Genomic DNA, 24,740 nt, shown 5'->3' with positions numbered 1-24,740 from the left:
CGAATCCCATTTACAATTGCAACTAAAAGAATGAAATACCTAGGAATAAATTTAACTAAAGAGACAAAAAACCTATATAAAGAAAACTACAAAAAACTGTTAAAAGAAATCACAGAAGACCTAAATAGATGGAAGGGCATACCATGTTCATGGATTGGAAGACTAAATATAGTTAAGATTTCAATCCTACCTAAATTGATTTACAGATTCAATGCAATACCAATCAAAATCCCAACAACTTATTTTTCAGAAATAGAAAAACCAATAAGCAAATTTATCTGGAAGGGCAGAGTGCCCAGAATTGCTAAAAACATCTTGAGGAAAAAAAACGAAGCTGGAGGTCTCGCGCTGCCTGACTTTAAGGCATATTATGAAGCCACAGTGGTCAAAACAGCATGGTATTGGCATAAAGATAGATATATCGACCAATGGAATCAAATAGAGTCTCAGATATAGACCCTCTCATCTATGGACATTTGATCTTTGATAAGGCAGTCAAGCCAACTCACCTGGGACAGAACAGTCTCTTCAATAAATGGTGCCTAGAGAACTGGATATCCATATGCAAAAGAATGAAAGAAGACCCATATCGCACACCCTATACAAAAGTTAACTCAAAATGGATCAAAGATCTAAACATTAGGTCTAAGACCATAAAACAGTTAGAGGAAAATGTAGGGAGATATCTTATGAAACTTACAATTGGAGGCGGTTTTATGGACCTTAAACCTAAGGCAAGAGCACTGAAGAAGGAAATAAATAAATGGGAACTCCTCAAAATTAAACACTTTTGTGCATCAAAGAACTTCATCAAGAAAGTAGAAAGACAGCCTACAGAATGGGAGACAATATTTGGAAATGACATATCAGATAAAGGTCTAGTATCCAGAATTTATAAAGAGATTGTTCAACTCAACAACAAAGAGACAGCCAATCCAATTACAAAATGGGAAAAAGACTTGAACAGACACTTCTCAGAAGAGGAAATACAAATGGCCAAAAGGCACATGAAGAGATGCTCAACTTCCCTGGCCATTAGAGAAATGCAAATCAAAACCACAATGAGATATCATCTCACACCCACCAGAATGGCCATTATCAACAAAACGGAAAATGACAAGTGCTGGAGAGGATGTGGAGAAAGAGGCACACTTATTCACTGTTGGTGGGAATGTCAAATGGTGCAACCACTGTGGAAGGCAGTTTGGCGGTTCCTCAAAAAGCTGAATATAGAATTGCCATATGACCAACAGTACCATTGTTGGGAATCTACTCAAAGTACTTAACGGCAAAGACACAAACAGACATTTGCACACCAATGTTTATAGCAGCGTTATTTACAATTGCAAAGAGATGGAAACAGCCAAAATGTCCATCAACAGATGAGTGGCTAAACAAACTGTAGTATATACATACGATGGAATATTATGCAGCTTTAAGACAGGATAAACTTATGAAGCATGTAATAACATGGATGGACCTAGAGAACATTATGCTGAGTGAGTCTAGCCAAAAACTAAAAGACAAATACTGTATGGTCCCACTGATGTGAACTGACATTCGAGAATAAACTTGGAATATGTCATTGCTAACAGAGTCCAGCAGGAGTTAGAAACAGGGTAAGATAATGGGTAATTGGAGCTGAAGGGATACAGACTGTGCAACAAGACTAGATACAAAAACTCAAAAATGGACAGCACAATAATACCTAATTGTAAAGTAATCATGTTAAAACACTGAACGAAGCTGCATCTGAGCTATAGGTTTTTGTTTTGTTTTGTTTTGTTTTGTTTTACTATTATTATTACTTTTATTTTTTTCTCTATATTAACATTCTATATCTTTTTTTGTTGTGTTGCTAGTTCTTCTAAACCGATGCAAATGTACTAAGAAACAATGATCATGCATCTATGTGATGATGTTAAGAATTATTGATTGCATATGTAGAATGGTATGATTTCTAAATGTTGGGTTAATTTCTTTTTTTTCTGTTAATTAATAAAAAAAATCTGTAGTGTTTCTTTACACCAGTAATAAACAATCTGAAGGGGAAATCATGACAAAATTCCATTTACAAGTGCAACCAAAAGAGTAAAATATTTAGGAATAAATTTAACTAAAGAGACAATAGACCTATACAAAGAAAACTACAAGAAATTGTCAAAAGAAATCACAGAAGACCTAAATAAATGGAAAGGTATACCGTGTTCATGGATTGGAAGACTAAATATAGTTAAGATGTCAATTCTACCTAAACTGATTTACAGATTTAATGCAATACCAATGAAAATCCCCAAAACTTACCTTTCAGAAATAGAAAAACCAATAACCAAATTTATCTGGAAGGGCAGGGTGCCCTGAATAGTTAAAAATAACCTGAGAAAGAAAAATGAAGTTGGAGGTTGACACTACCTGATTTTAAGGCATATTATGAAGCTACAGTGGTCAAAACATTATGGTACTGGCATAAAGATAGATTTACTGACCAACGGAATTGAATAGAGTGTTCAGATATAGACCCTCTCATCTATGGACAATGGATCTTTGATAAGACAGTCAAGCCAACTCACCTGGGCCAGAACAGTCTCTTCAATAAATGATACCTAAAGAACTGGATATCCACATGCAAAAGAATGAAAGAGGATCCATATCTCATACCCTATACAAAAATTACCTCAAAGTGGATCAAAGACCTAAACATTAGATCTAAGACCATAAGACTTTTAGAAGAAAATGTAGGGAAATATCTTATCAATCTTAATAGGAGGTGGTTTCCTAGACCTTACACCCAAAGCACAAGTGTAGAAGAAATAAATAAATGAATGGGAACTCCTTAAAATCAAACACTTTTGTGCATCAAAGATCTTTGTCAAGAAAGCAAAAAGACAGCTTATGCAATGGGAGACAATATTTGGAGATGATATATCAGATAAGGGTCTAGTATTCAGAATATATAAAGAGATTGTTCAACTCAACAACAAAAAGACAGACAACCCAATTACAAAATTGGCAAAAGACATGAACAGACTCTTCTCAGAAGAGGAAATACAAATGGCCAAAAGGCACATGAAAAGACGCTCAACTTCCCTGGCTATTAGGGAAATGCAAATCAAAACCACAATGAGATATCATCTCACACCCACCAGAATGGCCGTTATCAATAAAACAGAAAACGACTAGTACTGGAGAGGATGTGGAGAAAGAGGCACACTTATCCACTGTTGGTGGGAACGTCAAATGGTACAACCGCTGTGGAAGGCAGTGTGGCAGTTCCTCAGGAAGTTAAGTATATTGTTATATGACCCGGCAATACCACTCAGAGGACATGAGGGCAAGGACACAAACGGACATTTGCACACCAATGTTTATAGTAGTGTTATTTACAATTACCAAGAGATGGAAACAGCCCAAATGTCCAGCAACAGACGAGTGGCTAAACAAGCTGTGGTATATACATACAATGGAATATTATGCAGCTGTAAGACAAAATAAAGTTATGAAGTGTGTAACAACATGGATGGACCTTAAGGATATTATGCTGAGTGAGATTAGCCAGAAACAAAAAGACAAAAACCATATGGTCTCACTAATATAAACTGACATTAGCGAATGGACTTGGAGAATTTCTGTTGGTAATAGAGACCATTAGGAGATAGAAATACGGTAGATATTGTGTAATTGGAGCTGAAGAGATACAGGTTGTGCAACAGGACTGATTGTAAAAATTTAGAAATGAATAGCACAATAGTACCTAACTGTAACATAATAATGTTAGAACACTGAATGAAGCAGAATGTGAGAATGATAGAGGAGAAGGCCTGGGGGCACAAATGAAATCAGAAGGAAATACAGATGATAAAGACTGAGATGGTATAATCTAGGGATGCCTAGAGTGTATAATGATAGTGACTAAATGTACAAATTTAAAAATGTTTTGAATGAGGAAGAACAAAGGAATGCCAATAATGCAGGGTGTTGAGAATAGATGGCAATTAACATTTTAAAACTTTAACTTACCTGTGAGACTAAAGCAAAAAATGTTTATTTGGTACAAAATTTATATTTTGACTAGCGCATTTCCTAACATAACTTATGTGGACAGCTTAACTGAATACCATAGTACTTGGAACCTTGAGTACAGCATGGGATTTTGTAGGTTTGTCCAGAGTGATGCCCTGATAAACCCCAGAGTGAGTTAACAGTGAATAAGAAAGTATTTGCAAAGTCCCCTTGGGGGAATGGTGAAAAAGGGGGAAAATTCGACTTCCCCAAGTGGAGAATTCTTGATATTCTCACAAGCAGTGGGGACAACCAAAGCAATAGGCTGAGTCCCCAATCTTGGGGTTTGTTCATATGAAACTGAACCCCACAAGGGATAGGCTAAGTCTATTTAAAATTAGGCCTAAGAGTCACCCCCAAGGGAGCCTCTTTTGTTGCTCAGATGTGGCCTCTCTCTCTCAGCCAACATGACAAGCAAACTCACTGCCCTCCCCCTTGCTACATGGGACATGATTCCCAGGGGGTGTGGGCCTTTCGGGCAACATGGGACAGAAATCCTAGAATGAGCTGGGACTCAGCATCAAGGGACTGAGAAAACCTTCTTGAACAAAAACGGGAAGAGAGAAATGAGCAAAATAAAGTGTTAATGGCCAAGAGATTCCAAATAAGAGTCGAGAGGTTATCCTGGAAGTTATTCTTACACATTAAATAGATATCACCTGTTTAGTTAAGGTGTACTGGAGAGGCTGGAGGGAACTGCCTGAAAATGTAGAGCTGTGCTCCAGTAGCCATGTTTCTTGAAGATGATTTGGCAATGTGACTGTGTGATTGTGAAAACCTTGTGTCTGATGCTCCTTTTATCTACCTTGTCAACAGTTGAGTAAAACATGTGGATTAAAAATAAATAAATAATTGGGGGAACAAATGTTAAAATAAATTTAGTAGATTGAAATGCTAGTGATCAGTGAAAGGGAGGGGCAAGGGGTATGGTATATATGAATTTTTTTCTGTTGTCTGTTACTTCTTTTTCTGAATTGATGCAAATGTTCTAAGAAATGATCATGATGATGAATGTACAACTATGTGATGATACTATGAGTTGTTGATTATATAATACGAATGGAATGATCATATGGTAAGAATGTTTGTGTTTGCATGTGGTTATGTATCATAAAAAAACACAAAGCAAGAACAATTACAGATACAAGGAAAATTAGATATGGAAGAAAAATGAGGTTGCAGAGAATTTTAACAGAATAATTAATAAACTTGAACTAACAAACAGTAGAACAAAAAAGATCAACCTTTTCAATTATCTTATTATTATTATAAAAATAAGCTCCAAAGGAGAAATTTCACAGAAATTACAGTATTCGCATGTGAAAAAGAACAACAAAAAAGCCTTTAAATATGATTGTCTAAATGTATAAAAAGTTAAAAGTATCATGCCGAATACAAATTACTTTCCTAAATTACCTTTGAATCAAAGGAAACCAAAGAAGTACAACTGGAGACTATTTGGAAAAATAAACACTGGAATATTATTAAACTTCAGATGTTTTCAAAGTGTTAGAAGTAAAACAGAGCCTTAAAAGCTTACAACCATGTTTGCTAAGAAAATAAATGAAGTATTTCACTTAAGCTGTTAAAAGCATAACAAAATTTCCCTCCAAAATTTGAGTAATGAGAATAATAAAGACAAAAGCAGAAATTAAAAAATTAGGATGTAAAGAAGAAATTACTCTGTCTTCAAGAAAAGCAGAGAAGATAAACTCGGAGAAAATCTAATGTAGAAAATAGCCCATGGGATGAGAAATGTCAAAGTGATGTAATTGTAACCAAAAAATCAGGATTTAAGGGATGATTTTGATTAGTAAATTCCTTTCGTGTTCTGGAACACTGGAGGATCCTGCGCCATTGTGATTGTGAGAGCTGCTCACTCTCCTGTGGAGAAAAGGCCCTAATGCTAACGAATGGGGCCATTCACTACTTCTTCCTTTTGGTTTCCACCTCTAGTACTGAAGGCATAGCTCTGCCCCCCTCCTTTCAGCTTAGGTTCTGCTATTGAAATGATAATAATAACACTTGTCTCTCTTTTTGCTTTGAATTTTTGGAAATGACGTCATCTCCCCTTGGTAAAATCCTCAAAAACCTGAATCCCCTAACCTGGGGGAGACAGACTTTGGGCCCGTAGCCTGTCTGTTCTCCTGCTACACGTGCAGTAATAAACTCTTTCTCTCTTTGAAACCCCAGTGTCTCAGGAATTGGTTATTGACTGCTTTGGGCGGAAGAATCCACGGCCTTTGTCCTGTAACATATTCTTATAATTTGCAATCTCTTCTACATCTGTTGTTAAATCCACTTTCTCGTTTCTAATCTGTATGGTAGCACATTTGAAAAAAAAGAAAAAACTTGCAGTGCAGAAGTTATTTACTTACACTTAGTTCCAATACAATTTTCTAATGAAACAGACAAAAACATCACAAACAAGAACTCTGACACTCACATCTGTTATTATTCTATATTGTCCTTGAAGTTAGTGCTAATATAAGAAGCCAACAACAAAACAAAATAAAACAAGCTTCAAAAATTTAAAACATGATTTGTGTTGGTGAGCTGTACTCAAAGTTTGGGATATTTAATGTGGGAAAAGGGAAAGGGGGTTGATCAAAGGACAGATGCAGAAATCGCCACACAGCATCAAAGGCAGGTTGTGAGTATGCACGAGTATGCAGTGCAACCCGTGGATGTGAGGAGATATTCTCCATCACTGCTAAATATTAAATGGAATGTTAAAGGAATCTTTGAGGTGTAGGGTTGAGTAGGCAGGTGTGGCATGAAGTGGTTTGATCTTAAAAGTCTCATTTATGCCCAAGAGTGTGCGGCTGTAACTCAATATATTCTCTTAGTGTTCTAGTCTGCTAGCTTCTGGAATGCACTATACCAGAAACAGAACGGCTTTTAAAAAGGAGAATTTAATAAATTGCTAGTTTACAGTTATAAGGCCAAGAAAATGTCCTGATTAAAACAAGTCTACAGAAGTGTCCAATCTAAGGCATCCAGGGAGAGATACCTTGGTTCAAGAAGCCCGATGAAGTTCAGGGTTTCTCTCTCAAGTGGAAGGGCACATGGTGACACAGTCAGGATTCCTCTCTCATCTGGAAAGGCACATGGTGAACATGGTCAGGGTTTCTCTTTCATCTGAAAAGGCATGTAGCGAACACAGTGTCATCTGCTAGCTTTCTCTCCTGGCTTCCTTTCATGAAGCTCCCTGGGAGGCATTTTCCTTCTTCATCTCCAAAGGTTTCTGGCTGGTGGACTCTGCTTCTCATGGCTATGTCATTCTGCTCTCTCAGAATCTCTCACATTCTCCAAAATGTTTCCTCTTTTATAGGGTTCCAGTAAACTAATCAAGACCCACCTGAATGGGTGGAGACACATCTCCACCTAATCCAGTTTAACAACAGTCTTGATTGAGTCACATCTCCAGGGAGATGATCTAATGACAGTTTCAAATATACAGTATTGAATAGGGATTAGAAGAAATAGCTGCCTTTACAAAATGGGATTAGGATTAAAACATGGCTTTTCTAGGATATGTACATCATTTCAAACCAGCATACCTAGTTTCTTCTCTGCCTGTGTAATGAGTGTTTTGATCTTTTAAAGTGACACAATAAAGAGCAGTGCCTCAATGCAACCTGAATGATGGACACAACCTTTGTCCCCATGTTAGGGATTGAAGCGTGTGCCTCTGTGATGGTTTTACAGTTGTTATGGACCCCATAAAATCATGTTCTTACATCTTATCCATTCCTGTGGGTGAGGACCCATTCTGGTGGGTAGAATCTTAAGATGAGAGCCCCCTCATTCGGGGTGGGTTTTAATTCTCCTACTGGAGTCCTTTAAGAGAGGAGCTCAGAGAGAAAAAGACACACAAGCTCAGAAAGAGAGCCATGGACGGGACAGCCAGAAGCCGAAAGCAACAACACCCGGGAGAGAAGGACCAGCAGATTCAGCCATGTGCCCAGCCACGTGACACAGGAGTCCACTGTTGCCTGCTGATGCTTCAGTGTGGGCATTTTCATGGCCTCAGAACTGTAAATTGTAAGTTAATAAACCCCCATTGAAAAAGCCAACCCATTTCTGGTATGTTGCATCCTGGCAGCTTTACCAAGCCAGAATGAGCCACGAAGTGCACGGTCTTAATCTTCATCCACGCCCCCGTGGCACAAAGCATTTGTAAATGGGACCGTCTGAAGACGCTGCACTGATCCTATGCCTGGAGGCCCTGGGAAGATGGGGCATTCGGGGGCCGTCGTGCAGCCATTGGAGGGGAGGTGGTGCGGACCACAGGAGGTAGGGGTGGGGGCCACCATCACGGGACCACTGCCGAGCCTGGAGAGCCATGGCAGGGGACTTGTGGCCGCCAAGATTCCGGCCATGCGCAGTCGTGGCATGAGCCCACCCACCACGTGGGCTGCATTGTGGCAGCCGCAGCAGACTGAGCCCTTGTGGGAAAGAAAGAATCTCAGTGACATGAAGGCAAAGGTAGAAAACCCAAGGACAGAAGAAAGAATTGCCTTCGAGAAATGGTCTCAGGGGTGTGGCTGGCTTAATTCATCTTCATCAAAGACAGTCCGCAGGCTTAATTCATCTTCATCAAAACATTCCCGAAGGGACAGATTCTCGTTCACAATAAACCAAAGTGTCAAATATCTAAAATGAGCCTTCTCAAAAATGTACAAAATATACATGAAGACCGTGACACAGCTCTCGAGACGGCCAGAAGACTGGAGCCCATGACGCCACGAGAGCGGGCTGGCAGATGCCAGGGCCGGCGAGCAGCTTATCGTCTGAACTCGGAGTGAGGAGGCGCTGGCAGAATGGAGGAACAAAGAGGACCAACACAAATGACTGCGCTTTTAACAGTAATTTTATTAATCTCCTTAACTGTCATTAACACAGCATCACTAAAAGGTAGTAGATTAGTTTTTAGAAAGTGGAGGTCAGTGAGTCAAGACAGCCCAGAAATCAATCCTTCCCGCGTTAATTCTTCACCCAGTATGAACTGGGAAGGCCCAGCAGCACCTGAGGTCTTATTTTGAGTTAACTCAACCCTTTGTACAAATGGGTCACTGGAATCAAACAGAAACACCAACGAAGCTGACCCCACAGGGGTTTCTCGGGGTCTGAGCCAAGCTCGAGCCCTGGCAGCTGGACGTCCCTGACCTGGGGCCACTCAGCCAAGGCTGGCTCAAACTTCTGAGTCTTCCTTAGAAAATCGATCCAAAATATGTGTAGTGTCTAGCCATTGTTTGGACATGAAAAGGGGTGACCCGAGTTCATTTATTAGCCTACACAAAAATGGCCTTTCAAGTTTTGGGAAGGGTTTTCTGTGCTCATTCTAAAGCCTTAAGAGACTCTAATTGCACGCAAGCAGAGTCTGGTTTGCAGAGTCCAGGCTGGGGGTGCCCCAGGACCCCGTGGGGACCCACAGGCAGGTCCTCAGGGAAATACCAAGTCTCTTCCTTTCCAGCTCTCTCTGTCCTGGCTCCTGTGGCAGGTGGGAAGAAGCCACGGAGGCTGGGCATGCCAGTGCAGGGAACAGCATCGTTCTTCCGCCTACCGTCTGGCAGGAATGGTAAATTTTCCTACTACCATTTGACTCCATGGGTCTTCTGGGTGCACCTTAAGAAATACCGTTCAAGCTATCTTTTCGCCACACAGAAGAGTGCTTCAGAAATTGCTGCTTAGATATTGGAAATATAGGAATTGAGGTTTGCCTGAGAAAATTCCAGTGTCACAGAGACTAAGGGGAGAAGGGAAACCATCTGTGATTGGAGAAGACCAAGGGGCCCCAGGCCCCAGACTCTGCCCTGGTCCCCTTTGGAGCCCCCACCCCACAGGTATCGAAGTGGGGCCCTTCCCCTGAGGGCCCAGGAAGCAGGCTGGCTCCTTCTGAATTGTCTTCCCCCATGGAATCGTCCAGCAAACCACTGGACCAAGCAAATGGGTGCCCGTCTCTGCCCCCTTTCCCCGAGAGCCCTGGGAGATGCAGCCCACCCTGCAAGGCTGCGATTTGCCCCTGCACAGGGGGAGCGGGAGGGAGGACCTGGCTCGCACCTCGGGCCAGCTAGCCAGGAGGCAAGAGTGTAGATCCGCAGAGGCTGTCATAGACACCTGGCAGTTCTGTCCAGTGGACATGGAGCCATTTGGGGTGGAACGAAGAGGTGAATTCAAACTCAGAGCAAACGACAGTGGTGAGCGCCCCAAGTTCCAGGTTCCTGGCCCTGAGTGCACCCCAACACTGCTACCGCACGGCCATCGGGTTAGTCTGTTGCGGGACGCCTTACACATTTACCCAGAAAAAAAAGTCATCAAGCATTTCTCGGAAAAGATAAGGTACCAGGAAAACGACATAGAGGTAATTCATTTACAATATTCCTTAGAGAGAAATCATCGGAAATCTTCAAGTTTATCATTTCACGGACAATATACTCAAACCAAAAATGGAATTAAAATTTTTCTGCACTTTGGATAATCTTCAAACTTCTCAAGGTACCACCTAAAAGAAGGAAAAAAAAAAGAAATTAATAAAGGAAACAGTTTTGTCAGCTAAACATTTACAGAGGCTACCAAAATTCCCAACTTTTGAGAGCTTCCTGTAACCTTTAGTTTCCTCGAACACGATTTATCTGCTTCACATTTGGTGTAATTGGAATCCCGACAATATTTTTCATTATAAAAGACTAAGTTTTTAGAAATCAAAATCTTATCATTTCAGACAGTTTAATTTTGTCCATGTCACGATTAATTAAATGTATCTAATTATAAAGGGTGATTCAGAAGTAACCCATATAATTCTGGGAGACACCCTTCGGACCCCAGGGGAGGCTGGCAGAGCTGGGAGAAGGGAGGGTCCAAGCAGACTGCCTGGAGTATCTTCTGGTCACTGAAGGTTCCCCAGGTCCCAGCAGAGAACCAGGAGTGTAGACGGGGCTCAGGGAAAAGGCGCCGGGCCAAGGGCCAGGCGGCTGGAAGAAGCTTCAAACACGCGCACGTTCCGCAGAGCCTGGAGCCTGGCCACCAGTCACAGTCCAGCCCCACCTCCCCCTCAGCGGGTACTTTCAGGGTTCACACAGAGTCAGCTGGTGAGAGCAGCAACTCACTTTTGGGATAACAGCCAGCTGGGAAGGGTGACAGCTCAGTGGATGATGAAAATTCAAAATAAGTTGACAAGATGGAGAAATGGCATGCAAAAAAACAAAAACGAAAACCAAAGACTAAAAGTCATGATGGAAAGCAATAGCTATTTGTTAATATGATACAAAGGCATAAGGACATGACAAACTGAAAGTGAATCAGCAAAATTCCCCTCCTCTTCTTTATTTCAGGTAAATTTAACACCATTTTATTCATTGTGCACCCAGCTTGGGCTGGCACATTCCCTTTTACATGCTGCTCTGAATTTCAGAAGACAATGCAGGAGAAGTGGCCCTTGGGCCTTTGGAGCAGGCAGCATGGACCTGGGGCTCAGGCTGGCACCAGGAGGTGGGAACGCCCATCCCCTCACCTGCCCGGGACCCCAGCCCAAGCTGGGTGCACAATGAATGCATTTATTTACCTATTAGTTATGGGAATTGTCATAGGCTGCCAGGCCCCCAGACCTTCCCTACCACTCCAGAGAGCCAGACACTCGTCTAGGGGGCGAGGTTCTCCCTCCAGAAACTTTCCACCTAACAGGGGCATGCTGGCTCTAAGAAAGAGAGGGTGGAGGACAGGAGCATTCCTTCACATGTGGCCCTTAAAACAGAGCATCTGCTAGCCACCCAATGCAGTGACCTAGTGCTTCTGGTCTGTAGCTTAATCATGGATATAATCATTTAAGAACTGAAATACTTTAGGTCTAGTTGCTATGGAAGGAATTTCAGTTCAATAAAATATTGTTTTCAGAGCATTGTAATAAATCAAATATAGCCCGAGGAATAGCTCTATGGATTGTTTTCTTTCGGCATCGATTTATCTGATGGCTTCACTAGTTGTGTGTACTGTATTATTGTGGGGAAAAGGATAAGATTTTATTTCGTCCTTTGCTTGTAAATTCAACATTCCTGGACATACTTCCATGCACCTGAATGGTTTCACGTGGACACCGATTTGAACAGCAGATTAATGACAATGGGCACTTTCAACTCTCAAGTACTTCTATAGGCAATTATCTTTGGGTTTTCATTAACACAGTTGTCCGCATGAACCTAGCTTTGTTTAATTCACTTTCTAGGACCTTGTCATGCATATTTAGTCTATGTGAGCACGTACTACTTCAACCAAGCCAATTCTGAGTCTGTATCTTTCTGGTTCTGAAAAAGCATTTTGTGGAAACACAACTTGTCTGGGGAAATTTCTAGAATGACAGTGTCCTCCAGGAGAGGAAAACCCTGAGGGTTTCATACGTGACCCTTACTGCCTTTATTTTTTTACTGCTCAACCCATGTAAAATGGCTTCCCAACACCCTCAGCTCTGGAAACCAAAGCCCTTCTGGAACTGTAACCATTCTCCTGAAGTCCTCCTTGCCCTTGTCCCTTACCTGACTTTCTTCTCACCTCTCTGTTTTTTTTTCAGCTCTGGACTCAAGCTCTGTCCTGGGGCTGTTGAAGAGACATTTTCTCCCCATCGCATGTACTTACTATCCTTGTCAAAAATGAATTGGCCTGAGATGTGTGGATCTATTTCTGGATGGTCAATTCTGTTTCGCTGATCTGTTTGCGTGTTCTAGTGATAGCACAATACTGTGTGATATCCTGTGGCTTTGTCATACAATTGGAAATTGGGGAGGGTATGTCCCCCAAGCTTGGTCTTTATTTTTATTTTTTTCATGATTGTTTTGCTTTTCAGGAGTACCTTGAAGCTCCATATGAAACTGAGGATTGGTTTTCCCATTTCTGCAAAGAAGGCTGCTGGAATTTTGAGTAGAATTACACTCAATGTGAATATCGCTTTGGATAACTATGACATAGCAACACATAAAAAAGCTGAGCTCTCGGCAGCTTCTCACTACCCCTGACCCTCCTGTAGCTGTTCTCCATGTCCATTCTTGTTCCAGGGCTACCACCTAATTCCAATCTCTTTTTCCAGCTCATTCAGTTTCCTAGTGATGTACAAGCTTCCTACTCGACCATTTTGCCCCTTTCCCAGGCGGTTTTAATCAGTCTATTCTTTTAGCTTTGTATCTCTGTGGTTATTCCCAAAGGAGAAGATAAACTCTGAGAAGTAGGGTGATTTTACACACTTCTGTATTGTTTGCTGTAGCAGCATTGGAGATTTAGATAGAAACATTGTGAGTGGATGATGCCAGAGAGGCAGGAGCCCTCTCTAGTTTGGAGGGCTTGAGAGATAAATGTGAATGCCGAGCTAGCCCTTTGGCCAAGCCAAACTTCCATTATCAGCTGCTGTTGGCAGCTTCGGCATTGCAGGCACATCCGGATTTTGACAACAGCTGAAGGCTCTGCTAAGACTTCTCAGCTCCTACACAGGAGACAAGGTTCCTTATCAGTCTCTGAGCAGCCCCTGCGCCCTGATCTATAAGATCATTTCAGCCTAGACATGTTTTGATTATTTTTATGGGTTGAATGCCCAGAGGGATCCCTTTTGGAAAGTAGTGCAATTTTGGGGGTACAGCGATTCCCTGCAGCTCCCCAGGGGCCCCAAGGCCAGGACTACAGGCTGAGCTGCTAAAAGATAATGAGCTTGGCTGGAGCTGTGATTCATCTACAGCTTCTAATTTTAGGATTCTCTGATAGTGTTCTTGCTCAGTCCTTATTTTCAATTTTACTCTATACATTTCAATTAAGACTCCTGAATCCCCTGCTGGATGGATAGCTTGACCATTGAGCTCAGCACACACTCAAAGTGGCTAACTATATGCAGAGAAGACAGATGATTCCAGATTGCTGGGTTAGTCTGCAGATGTTTGCTTGGCTTGGGACTTGTTTAGGTAAAGCATGGCATAAGCTAGGATTCAACAATTCAAATTAATATGAACATTTCAAAATCCTAACCTGAAAATTATTAAAATAAAGTCAGAAAACAAATTAAAGTTCTTGAAAGCATTTTATAAAAACAAAAACCACTTACTGGTGATGCTGCTTTGCTCTGCCTAATAAAAAACTAAATGTGAAGACAGCAAAAGCCATGCCTTGAATGGACCAGCTGGCAATCGCAAAGCCAAACCACTCGATTACTTCTCCAAAATAATTGGCTGCAGTTACATATTCAAATAAGCCTCCTAGAAGAGAGCATAGACCACAGAAGTGCATTTACTGCAAAATGAAACCTAATGAAATACTGAATTAAGAGACGTTCCTGAATATCTACAGAGAGAACACAAGTCTAACCATGGGAAGAATACCATGTAACCTTTACAGAATTTTAATCAATAAGAATCATCAAACATTACAAGTTTTACTGTTTCATATCATGACCGCTGAGAGTCAATTGTATGTTGTTTTAGTTTGCTAGCTGCTGGAATGCAATATACCAGAAACGGAATGGCTTTTAACAAGGGGAATTTAATAAGTTGCAAGTTTACAGTTCTAAGGCCTAGAAAATGTCCCGATTTAAACAAGTCTAAAGAAATGTCCAATCAAAGGCATCTAGGGAAAGATACCTTGGTTCAAGAAGGCCGATGAAGTTCAGGGTTTCTCTCTCAAGTGAGAAGGCACGTGGCGAACACAGTCAGGGCTTCTCTCTCAGCTGGAAGGGCACATGGTGAACACGGCGTCATCTGCTAGATTTCTCTCCTGGCTTCCTGTTTCATGAAGCTCCCCAGGAGGCATCTTCCTTTTTCATCTCCAAAGATCGCTGGCTGAAGGACTCTCTGCTTCGTAGTGTCACTCTCTCTGAATCTCTCTGAATCTCTCATTCTCCTCTTTTATAGGACTCCAGTAAACCAATCAATACCCACCCAAATGGGTGGAGACATGTTGTCCCTTAATCCAATTTAACAACCACTCTTGACTAAACCACATCAACCAGGGAGATGATCTCATTACGGTTTCAAATATACAGTATTGAATAGGGATGATTCTACCTTTTAGAAATGGGGTTTATATCAAAACATGGCTTTTCTTAGGGGGCATACTTCCTTTCAAACCAGCACATATGTCTACATCAATACCTATAGATCTATCTGCATAGAAAAACCTGCAATTAGAGTGGAAGCCTTTAATGTACTACTTCACTAGTTAATAGAGCAAGTAACAAAACCTAAGCAAGGACGAAGGGTAATCAATAAGTTAACTATTGCTATTCATTTTAACTTCCTAAAATGCAACCATATATAAAACCCTAGAATGCCAATTAAAAATATATTCATTTTCGTGTCAATGGCTGAGAGATTCCAAACAGAGTCAAGAGGTTATCCTGGAGGTTGTTCTTACGCATTAAATAGATGTCACTTTGTTCATCAAGATGTAATGGAGAGGCTGGAGGGAACTGCCTGAAAATGTAGAGCTGTATTCCAGTAGCCATGTTTCTTGATGATGATGGTATAATGATATAGCTTTCACAGTGTGACTGTGTGATTGTGAAAACCTTGTGTCTGATGCTCCTTTTATTTACCTTATCAACAGACAAGTAAAACATATGGAATAAAAATAAATAATAGGGGGAACAAATGTTAAAATAAATTTAGATTGAAATGCTAGTGATCAGTGAAAGGGAGGGTTAAGGGGTATGGTATGTATGATTTGTTTTCTGTTTTCTTTTTATTTCTTTTTCTGAATAGATGCAAATGTTCTAAGAAATGATCATGATAATGAATATGTAACTATGTGATGATATTGTGAATTACTGATTATATATGCAGAATGGAAAGATCAAGAGTTAAGAACATTTGTGTTTGTTTGGTGTTATAGTTTTTAAAAAAATAAAAAAAATAAATTAAAAAAATCACCAACTCAAGGCCTTAAATTTAGTCACATGAACATAATTTATTTTGCATGTAAGGTAACATATTCATATATTTCAATGATCAGGATGTAAACATCTTTATGGACCTTTAGTCTACACACCACAAAACCAATCCTGCACTAGAATCATCAGGGTTACTCAGCTATGTATTGAATGTGTAAGTGATTTTTTCTTGCAAAGGCAACCACTTTCTGGACTGCTGGTGCTGAAATTAAGCCTAGTGGGGATTTTTGTTGAAATTCCAATTACCTTCATTCTAATCCTGATTTACTGAATCAGTATCTGATGGTTGGATCTCAAGGTTTGGAAAATTTACCATGTCCACCATATCCAGGAATTGAGTTCCTGGATAAATTCTGAGATCTGAAAATAAAAAATATTTTTCACCAAAAAAAAAACATTCATTTTCAACTGCAAACCCATCCATCCATCTATCCATCCATCCATCCATCCATCTGATTAACTGAATGTTAAAAAATGCATCGCGTCTGTATTACGTCACGCCAGGGCATGACTGTGGCACTTGGGAGGGATCTGTACCAAATAGGCCCCTCACACACACACCTAGAACAATAAATTAAAGTGTAATAAATAAGGCAAATACATTATATAATAGAGGGTGTGAGCAGATTGCAGGGCATGCAAGCACTGGGGCTCACTGAGAAGGTGGGAGCAGGCGAGGGTTGGGCCAGCAGTGGGGGTAGAGGCTCCTGGCAGAAGGGGCTGCAGTGAAGGCCCTCAGGCTGGAGAGCAGTGGCTGGCATACCCCAAGGACCAGAGGATAGGTGCTTGGCTGGGTGAATGCCCAGGCTGCAAGGGAGGACAAGAAGCCCATCCTTGGGGGTGCTTCAGGGACAATGGCTTTGCTGCTGGGTGAAAGGGGGGTGTCTTAGTTTTCCTGGCTGCTGAAAGCAAATGCCATGCAATGGGTCAGCTTAAACAGTGGGAATTCACTGGCTCATGGTGTTGAGGCCAGGAGAAGTCCAAGCCAAGATGCTACCAAGGTGGAGTTTCTTCCCAAAGATGGGCGTTCTGGGGCTGGCTCCTGGTGATTCCCGGTCCTTGGCTTTTCTGTCTTGTGGCATGCACATGGCAGCTGCTCCTGGCATTTCCCTTCTTTTCCTGGTTCCACTGACCTTCAGTTATTTGCTTCCCATGCCTTCCCCTCTCTCTCTGAATTTCATTCTTTTTATAAAGGACTCCACCAAGAGGATTAAGACTCATTCTGATCGAGGTGGGTCACACCTTCACTGAAGTAACCGCCTCCAAAGGTCCTACACTTACAACAGGTTCACACCCACAGGAATGGATTACATTTAAGAACATGTTTTTCCTGGGGTACATAGCTCCAAGCCACCAACCTCTCAAGGGGGTTAAGCTGAGGCCAGCGTGATGTGCTCCAGGTTCTAATGGACCACTCTGCCTGCTAAGTTAGGAATGTTCTGAAGGGGTGGAAGCATAGAACACTGAAAAAAAAAGTGATCATAGCCTAAGTAGCAAAATTAATTTCAACAAATACCATAAAACTGTACACAACATCTCAGTGCACAGCAATTGAATTATTTGAGGGCTTCGGCTGGAGTTGAAAGGCTTTCTTTCTCAAAAAGAAAGAAATGATCTGAGCTCAAGGCAGAAAAGTACTGAGGAAGCTAGGGGTGGAGATAGAGGGAAGTGCATGCATGGGCATTTGTAATATCAACTTTCCTATAACCTTGAAATAATTCATAATTATAATTCATAAGTACAATATTCACTGACTAGTAAACTCTTTATGATAATGCACAATGTAAATGTATCAAATACAATGTGTCATGGGATGTCATGCATATAAAACGCGTGTGTGGTGTGATGTTTGTCTGTGTGAAGAAGTGTCTGCAAGGATGTTTAATACCAAAGCCTTTCAAATGGTGTTACTGCTGAGTGGTAGAATTTCAGGTCAGACAGACTTTCCTATTCGCATACCTCTGTAACTGCCTCAAATCCTCACACACTGACATCACATTATCTCCAGTGCATCCGTTTGCCATTTGAGAGCAAACCCCAAGCCTCAGAGGCTGGCTAGACTGGAAGCAAGGAGCTGAGCCTTGGAGGTGGAAGGAACCGCCTCGGTCAAGGTCATATTCATCTGAAGTGCAGACAGCCTCAGGCCAGGGTCCGAAATGGAGGGTTGGGCAAATAACTCTTTTTCGTCTGCATCCTAATCAATGAACTTGCCCTTCAAGTCTCCAGGGTAGGTGAACACATTGATTGAATCGCTCAGGTGGGGAGTGAGCACGTACTTAGAGAGAAAAGCCTGAAGAGGAGTGTGAGCTACAAGACATCCTGTTTAGATACTTAATGCTTAAGAACAGCATGTCACAAAACACACAGTATATTTATTAGAGATTGCAGCACACAATCGTTCCTCTGATTTAACCTGTGTGTCGTAACCATCAGGACACCTCATCTGCATATTTATCCTTGTTTTCCTGGCAATGTATTTTGTAATTTCATTCCTGTGACCTGAGCAATGGCTACCAGTTTTATTAAGAGTTCTGGGAAGTGTTTCTGAAGGAGAGACCTATCATTGAATGTAGTTGCCACAATTGTGGACTGGGAAATGTGCAAATGTCAGCGGTAGAAGGGACCAAGAGAGTTGTGTAAGCTGGTCGGTTACAAAATGGACCGAAGATCTTCGAGTATGGGGCACTGAGACACCTTCCCTGAGCTGTCATTTCTATAGATGAGGACCTACCTCTTACTATCTTTGGCACAGAGGGCTGCCATCAAGAACTCTGATGAACTTCCCTTAATGAACCACTTGCCACATAAAGGTGGTGACCATTTTTTTTGTGTGTGTGTGTGTGTCAATTTCCCTTGATATATGTGCTCTCAGAAGGGAGGAGATTTGAGTCTTATTTTACTTCACAAGATTTTTCTTGAATTAATTTTTAAAACATTTGCTCTGTTGCATTGTTTTGGACCGCTCCTTCATGGACTTCAATCTATACACAGTGACACAATATGGTTGCAATGTGTGTGTGGTGTATATAACAGATCTTCTCCCCTCTCTTTTTGTTGCAATCACTTAGTAAAAAATATATTTTTTATGCTTTTTTCTTTGTCTTTGTTTCTATCTTCTCTGGGGCTTTCCATGGCGTCTTCCCCCCCTCCCCACCCTGGCTAGTGTACCTTTTAGTTTAATGACTAAAAGTAAATACTTTCAGAAATCATTTCTTTGCTGAGTTACACAAGTTCCTGCCTCACTTCACAGTGGCCTGGCATCATCTGGGATTCCCATCTTAAGTTCCCTGTTTGTGCTTGGCCCCTCTGCGCCCACCAGGGACTCAGCGACAGACCACTGAGTTAGCCAACTACGTTACTCTCTGCAGCTGCCTACCCGGGGAAGCGCTGGGAGCCCAGGGCAGGGGTGGGGAGCAGGGCAGGAGGCGGGGGGTGTCTCCTTTCCTGCAGCAAGTAAGAAACTAGTTTGTGGCATACAGTTTCCCACCCCACCCCGCATTATTATTTCCCTAATGGGCATTGATAGTGCAATTGCAATTAAAAAAATTCATTTTGGAATTCTGATGATGGTTTTCCTCTGCCTGGTGAAACATGCTCTCTTTGCCTCCCGGCAAGCTTTGCTGCTCTCGTTTTCTTCCCCTCATAGTATGTTTGTATCGATGGAATTATGCCATTTTTTTATTTTCATGTTTGAATATGTTGGTTTAGAGTATGGTTCAGCCATTCACAATCAGAAATGGAGGGAAAACGCTGAAAGGGCCAGAGAAGGTGGCATATCAGCTCCACGCTGTGCCCCCCTTTGCTGGTGCCTGTGCTGGAGCCCTTACCTGCTGGGGGCCTGCCTTCTCCTGGTACACCCACTGGGGGCCTGCCTTCTCCTGGTACACCCTCTCTTTCAGAAGGGGTGCTGTGCCAGTTTAAATCTGTGGTGGACCCCAGAAAAGCCATGTCCTTGAATCCTCATTCAATATTGCTGGCTGGGAGCATTTTGATTGTTCCCATGGAGATGTGACCCACCCAACTGTGGGTGGCAAGTTTTGATCAGATGGCTTCCATGGAGTTGTGAGTCTACCCATTAATCCTTTAAAAGAGGAAGCATTTTGGAGAGTCTCTTTTTAGAGCCACAAGAAAGCCACTGCAGAGCTGAACAGAACCACGAGGCCGAGAGAACCATGGAGTCTGCCAGCCAGTGACCTTTGGAGGTGAAGAAGGAGAATGCCCCCATGGGAGCTTCATGAAACAAGAAGCCAGGGGAGAAGCCTAGCAGACTGTCGCCAAGCCACCATGTGGCTTCCCAGTTGAGTGAGAAACACTGAAGCTATCTTCTTTCTTGAGTGAATTAACCTCTTCTTGTTGCCTTAATTTGGACATTTTTATAGCCTTGCCTTAATTTGGGCTATTTCACTGCTTTATAACTGTAAACTAGCAACTTTTTAAATTCCCCTTTTTAAAAACCACTCCGTTTCTGGTATATTGCATTCCAGCAGCTAGCAAACTCGAACAGGTGTTTTCTCCAATGGGCCACTTTGGGGGCCAGGCATTTCCTGCATCTTTTCATTCTGCCTTCCCCAGCTGTGGACCTCCTTCCCAGTCCTATTCAAACAGCCCATCCTGGGGCTAAGCATCTCAGCTTAAGACATGCCTCTCAGGCTGCCAGGTAAGGGGAGCGAGTGGGAGTCACTGGCTAGCTCCCTCCTGTCCACCCTCTGACAACCATGCCAAGCTCCTTTGGCTCATGGGGGCTGGTGGGTTGCAGCAGTCTGCCTAGGACTCTTATATTTTGTCTTCTTCCCCCACCACATTTATTGTTCTAGTCTAACTTCCAGAGGTTGGTTCTGCTCATTTCGTGTTTTCCAGGCTATGGTCTAAGTAATCTCGGATTTGTAGGCTTTGTGTTTGTACGTTTTGTTTTTGTTGTTATTCCTGTACAGTTTTCAGGGACCTAAGTGGGAGGATTCCTAGCTAAGTGACAGCATACTTTTACCAGCTCCATTCAATGTTTAGATTTACCTAAGTATTTTTCATTTTTAGATACTCTATTGGTTCTATTTCATACCTGGTTAGGCCTTTACACAGTCTTTCACTCCTTTTCTCATATTTTCAGTCCTTTTTCATTAAACAGCTTGAAAAGCCTTTCCAATCTTTCAGATATGAGATTCCAATTCTCATATCTGAAATCTTTCAAGTTTAGTTATGGTCTTACTCTTATTCACATGGTGTCTTATTTCCTTGTGGGTTTTCTAACTTTTGAGTGTGTCCTCTCATTCCATAGAACTTGATCTGTTAGAAATCCTGGAGGCCTTCACTGAAGGCAGGTGCCCTTCGGGGACCTGGGCTTGGTCTGGCAGGTGTGTGAATGCATGGCTGCGCCAGGACCACATGGAACTCAGTCTGGAGCTGGAGATTTTTCTGACCATCCAGGTGGTATGAATTTGGGCTCCAGACAACACGAGGGTCAGCTAGGGGTCATAAATATTCTCAGGGAGCAATCTGGGTTCTAGCATTCAGTTAGAATTCAGCCTCTCACTATTACTTCCCTTCTTAGAGGTATACTGTTGCATTTTGAAGAGACTTTAAAAATTTATCAACCAATCTATCATAGTTTGCCAACCCCCAAACAAAACCATTCCTGCCAATCCTAAAGAACACCTAGGGCAATATATAAGATTTTACAAAGGTTCCATGCACTGGGGTAACTTTCCAGAAAACTACAACCTCCAGATGGGTCCCTGGACCAGGTAAGTCCTGAAATGCAGAGGGGCCAGCCTCTCCAGAACATCAGCTAGTTCCATCCCCCTGTTCCAGATTATCAACAGTCTCTACCAACATGAAGAAGTTAGAATGGGTACAACCAAAATACCCTTAAAGATTGGGAGAAAGACCAAAGGAGAAGGTGGAGTTATAACAGAGGGACAGGATTTAATAAATGAGTATGACTGCTGAATCAATATATTGATATTTTTTTTAGTCTCCAGTGTCTTGGAGCAGCTAGAAGGAAAAAACTAAAATTGTGTAACTTTAATCCATACCAAACTCTGAAATCTGTCCTAAAACTAATTGTTGCAGTGTGCTTTGAATTTTGTTCCTTTTTTGTATATATTTTATTTTTCACAAAAATGAAAAAAAAAGTTGATTGTGATGATAAATGCACAGCTATATGATGCTACTTTATGAACCACTGATTGTACACTTTGGATAATTACATGGTGTTATGGTCAGGTTCCTGTGTCAACTTGGCCAAGTGGTACCTGGTTGTCTGGTCAGGCAAGCATTGTCTGTTGCAATGAGGACATTTCATGGACTTAAATCATGACCATGCTGTCTGCATCCACAGCTGATTGCATTTGTAATCAGCTAAGGGGAATGTCTTCTGCAATGAATAATGCTTAATCTAATCACTACAGGTTTCAGAAGAGATAGTCACTCTTTCTGCTTCACCCGGCAAGCCTCTACTGTGGAGTTCACCCAGACCCTTCATTGGAGCTGCCAGCTCACGGTCTGCCCTACATATCTTGGACTCTTACATCCCCATGGTTGCCTAGCCAGCCTCTCCTGAGAGTTCACTGAGGAACCTCATTGGAGTTGCCAGCTTGCAGCCTGCCCAAAAGACCTTGGACTCTACATTCTCAAGGTTACGTGAGACATTTTTATAGATTATATCTAAGGATATATCCCACTGATTCTGTTTCTCTAGAGAACCCTAGCTAATACATATGGTATGTGAATATATATTATATATCAATAAAAAATATATCAGCCAATATTTTTAATTGTTTTCAAAGTGTGAGTCAAGGTACTTAATCCATTATCTTTCCCCAAACAGAAGTCTCAGACACTCCTTGCCAATCTTAAATTTTTCCTCACTTTCTCCCCCCAAATGCAGATATAACTGGAGTGGCCTTTTTACTTGATAACCATTCTGTTAGCCAGAGTGGGACTCCTTCACTGTTTGGGTAAAACACTAATACCAGTGACATCTATTAATCATGACTCACACTGAAGAGGCGTAGCTAATAAATAAAGTATATTTTTACTTAGGAGGTCTGGTAAAACTAAAAAAGCAAGCCAGCATGCACTGAAATTTTAAAACAAAGTCTTCTTTTCCTGTACGTACCCCTTGGTATTTTATATCCAGTCTCGCCTGGTTTTCTGAGATTCCTTAAGGTATGGTCTGAATGGATGTTTATCAGCATGCCCATTAGCCACAAGATGAAACCTTAAGAAAAAAAAAAACACCACAAGGCTATTCTGGTTAATGAACTACAACTACAAACTTTAAGCTCCCACATGTGATTGAATAGTATTACTGTAATCCTTCATCTGGTAATCATTGATACAACATATTAGCCATAACTTGTAGTAAAAACCACTATAATAAACTTGGTCCTTCATTTGGAAAGATAGATTATAAGCATGGCTGGCAGGGATTTGCCTTTCTAATGATATTTACAGATTATTAAATCCATTCATGATAGTTTGACTTGATGGCACAGTATTTGGTTTTAGGGAAACTGGTGTAATAACAAATATGGTTTAGGATTTGGCACAAGGCTTCTTTCTAGGAAAAGGTGTTACCACCTGCCAGTAAGCCCACAGGACTGACTTATATTAAAACGTGGTGAGGCAGGTGCGATGCTGGCTCCCATCTTTCAGGTAAGGAGGGCTGACACGTGCTCTTTTCTTCCTGGTTGTCCTGAGCCCTAGGGGAGGCCCTTCCTAGGAGTCCCTCTTTGGTCCCCTCTCCTGTTAACACATCTATCCTGGGTCCCTGCCTCTTCCCTGGCTCCTGACAAAGCAGCGTCAATTGTCACCGCACAGTTCTCCCCGGATGCCCGCAGAATCCTGGATTTACCCGTTCTCCCATGCTTGCCCATCTTCACAGGTGAGACTCAGTCGTCAATTAACTCCAACGTGAAAAGGCTCTGTGCTGGTTTGAAGCTATTATGTACCCCAGAAAAGCCATGTCCTTCAATCCTCACTCAATATTGCAGGCTGGGACCATTTTGCTTATTTCCATGGAGGTGTCACTCACCCAACTGTGAGTGACACCTCCATGGACCATTAGATGGTTTCCATGGAGATGTGTCTCCACCCATTCAAGGTGGGGTTACTTACTGGAGCCCTTTAAGAGGGAACTGTTTTTGGAAAAAGCTTTAGAGCCACCTGAACCAACAGAGCGCCCATACCCAGAGACCTCTGGAGATGAAGAAGGAAAACGCCCCTGAGGTAGCTTCATGAAAGAAGAAGCCAGGAGAGGATGTTAGCAGACATTGCCGTGTGCCCTCCCAGCTGAGAGAGAAACCCAACTTCACTGGCCTTTCTTAAGTGAAGGTAACCTCTTTTTGGTGCCTTAGTTTGGACATTTTCACAACCTCAGAACTGTAAACTTGCAACTTAATAAATTCCTCTTTTTAAAAGCCACTCCATTTCTGGCATATCGCATTCCAACAGCCTTCAAACTAGAACAGGCTCAAAGGCCAACATAGGGCATTATGTCATTTAATGATAGCTCCCTTTGATGATAAGACGTTAATCTGATTGTTCCAAGAACTCAACAAGTATGAAAGGTAGATAGGTTAGGGTGGAATTCAACTCAATATCAAAGAAATGGTAACAATTATTTATCAGTGTTCCCAGCAGCATTAAAGCAGTGTTCATATTCAGAACAAAGACATTGGAAGTCTTAAGGTCCATAGTAGTTCTGCCGCCTCATTTCACCACTGTGACTTTCTTTTTGAAGAAGGTCAGACCACATTTTGCAGTG

General features: G+C 41.8%; 1 protein-coding gene across 2 annotated transcripts in view; it reads right to left on the bottom strand.

Moving 5' to 3' along the window:
- Positions 1-10,458: 10,458 nt before the first annotated feature.
- SRD5A1 (steroid 5 alpha-reductase 1) overlaps positions 10,459-24,740 on the bottom strand; it is a 42,371-nt gene continuing 28,089 nt past the window's right edge. The window contains exons 3-5 of one of the 2 annotated variants that reach the window (XM_077116819.1): positions 23,091-23,192; positions 14,138-14,288; positions 10,459-10,567 (exon numbers count right to left, since the gene is read on the bottom strand). In XM_077116819.1, the coding sequence (XP_076972934.1) occupies positions 10,501-10,567; positions 14,138-14,288; positions 23,091-23,192 (320 nt within the window). In that variant the 3' untranslated portion in view covers positions 10,459-10,500. The remainder of the gene's footprint in view (positions 10,568-14,137; positions 14,289-23,090; positions 23,193-24,740) is intronic. The other variant, XM_077116820.1, reaches the window with a different exon arrangement.

Source organism: Tamandua tetradactyla, chromosome 9, assembly GCF_023851605.1.
Source record: "Tamandua tetradactyla isolate mTamTet1 chromosome 9, mTamTet1.pri, whole genome shotgun sequence".
Lineage (NCBI taxonomy): Eukaryota > Metazoa > Chordata > Mammalia > Pilosa > Myrmecophagidae > Tamandua > Tamandua tetradactyla.
This window is presented reverse-complemented; position numbering and strand designations above follow the sequence as displayed.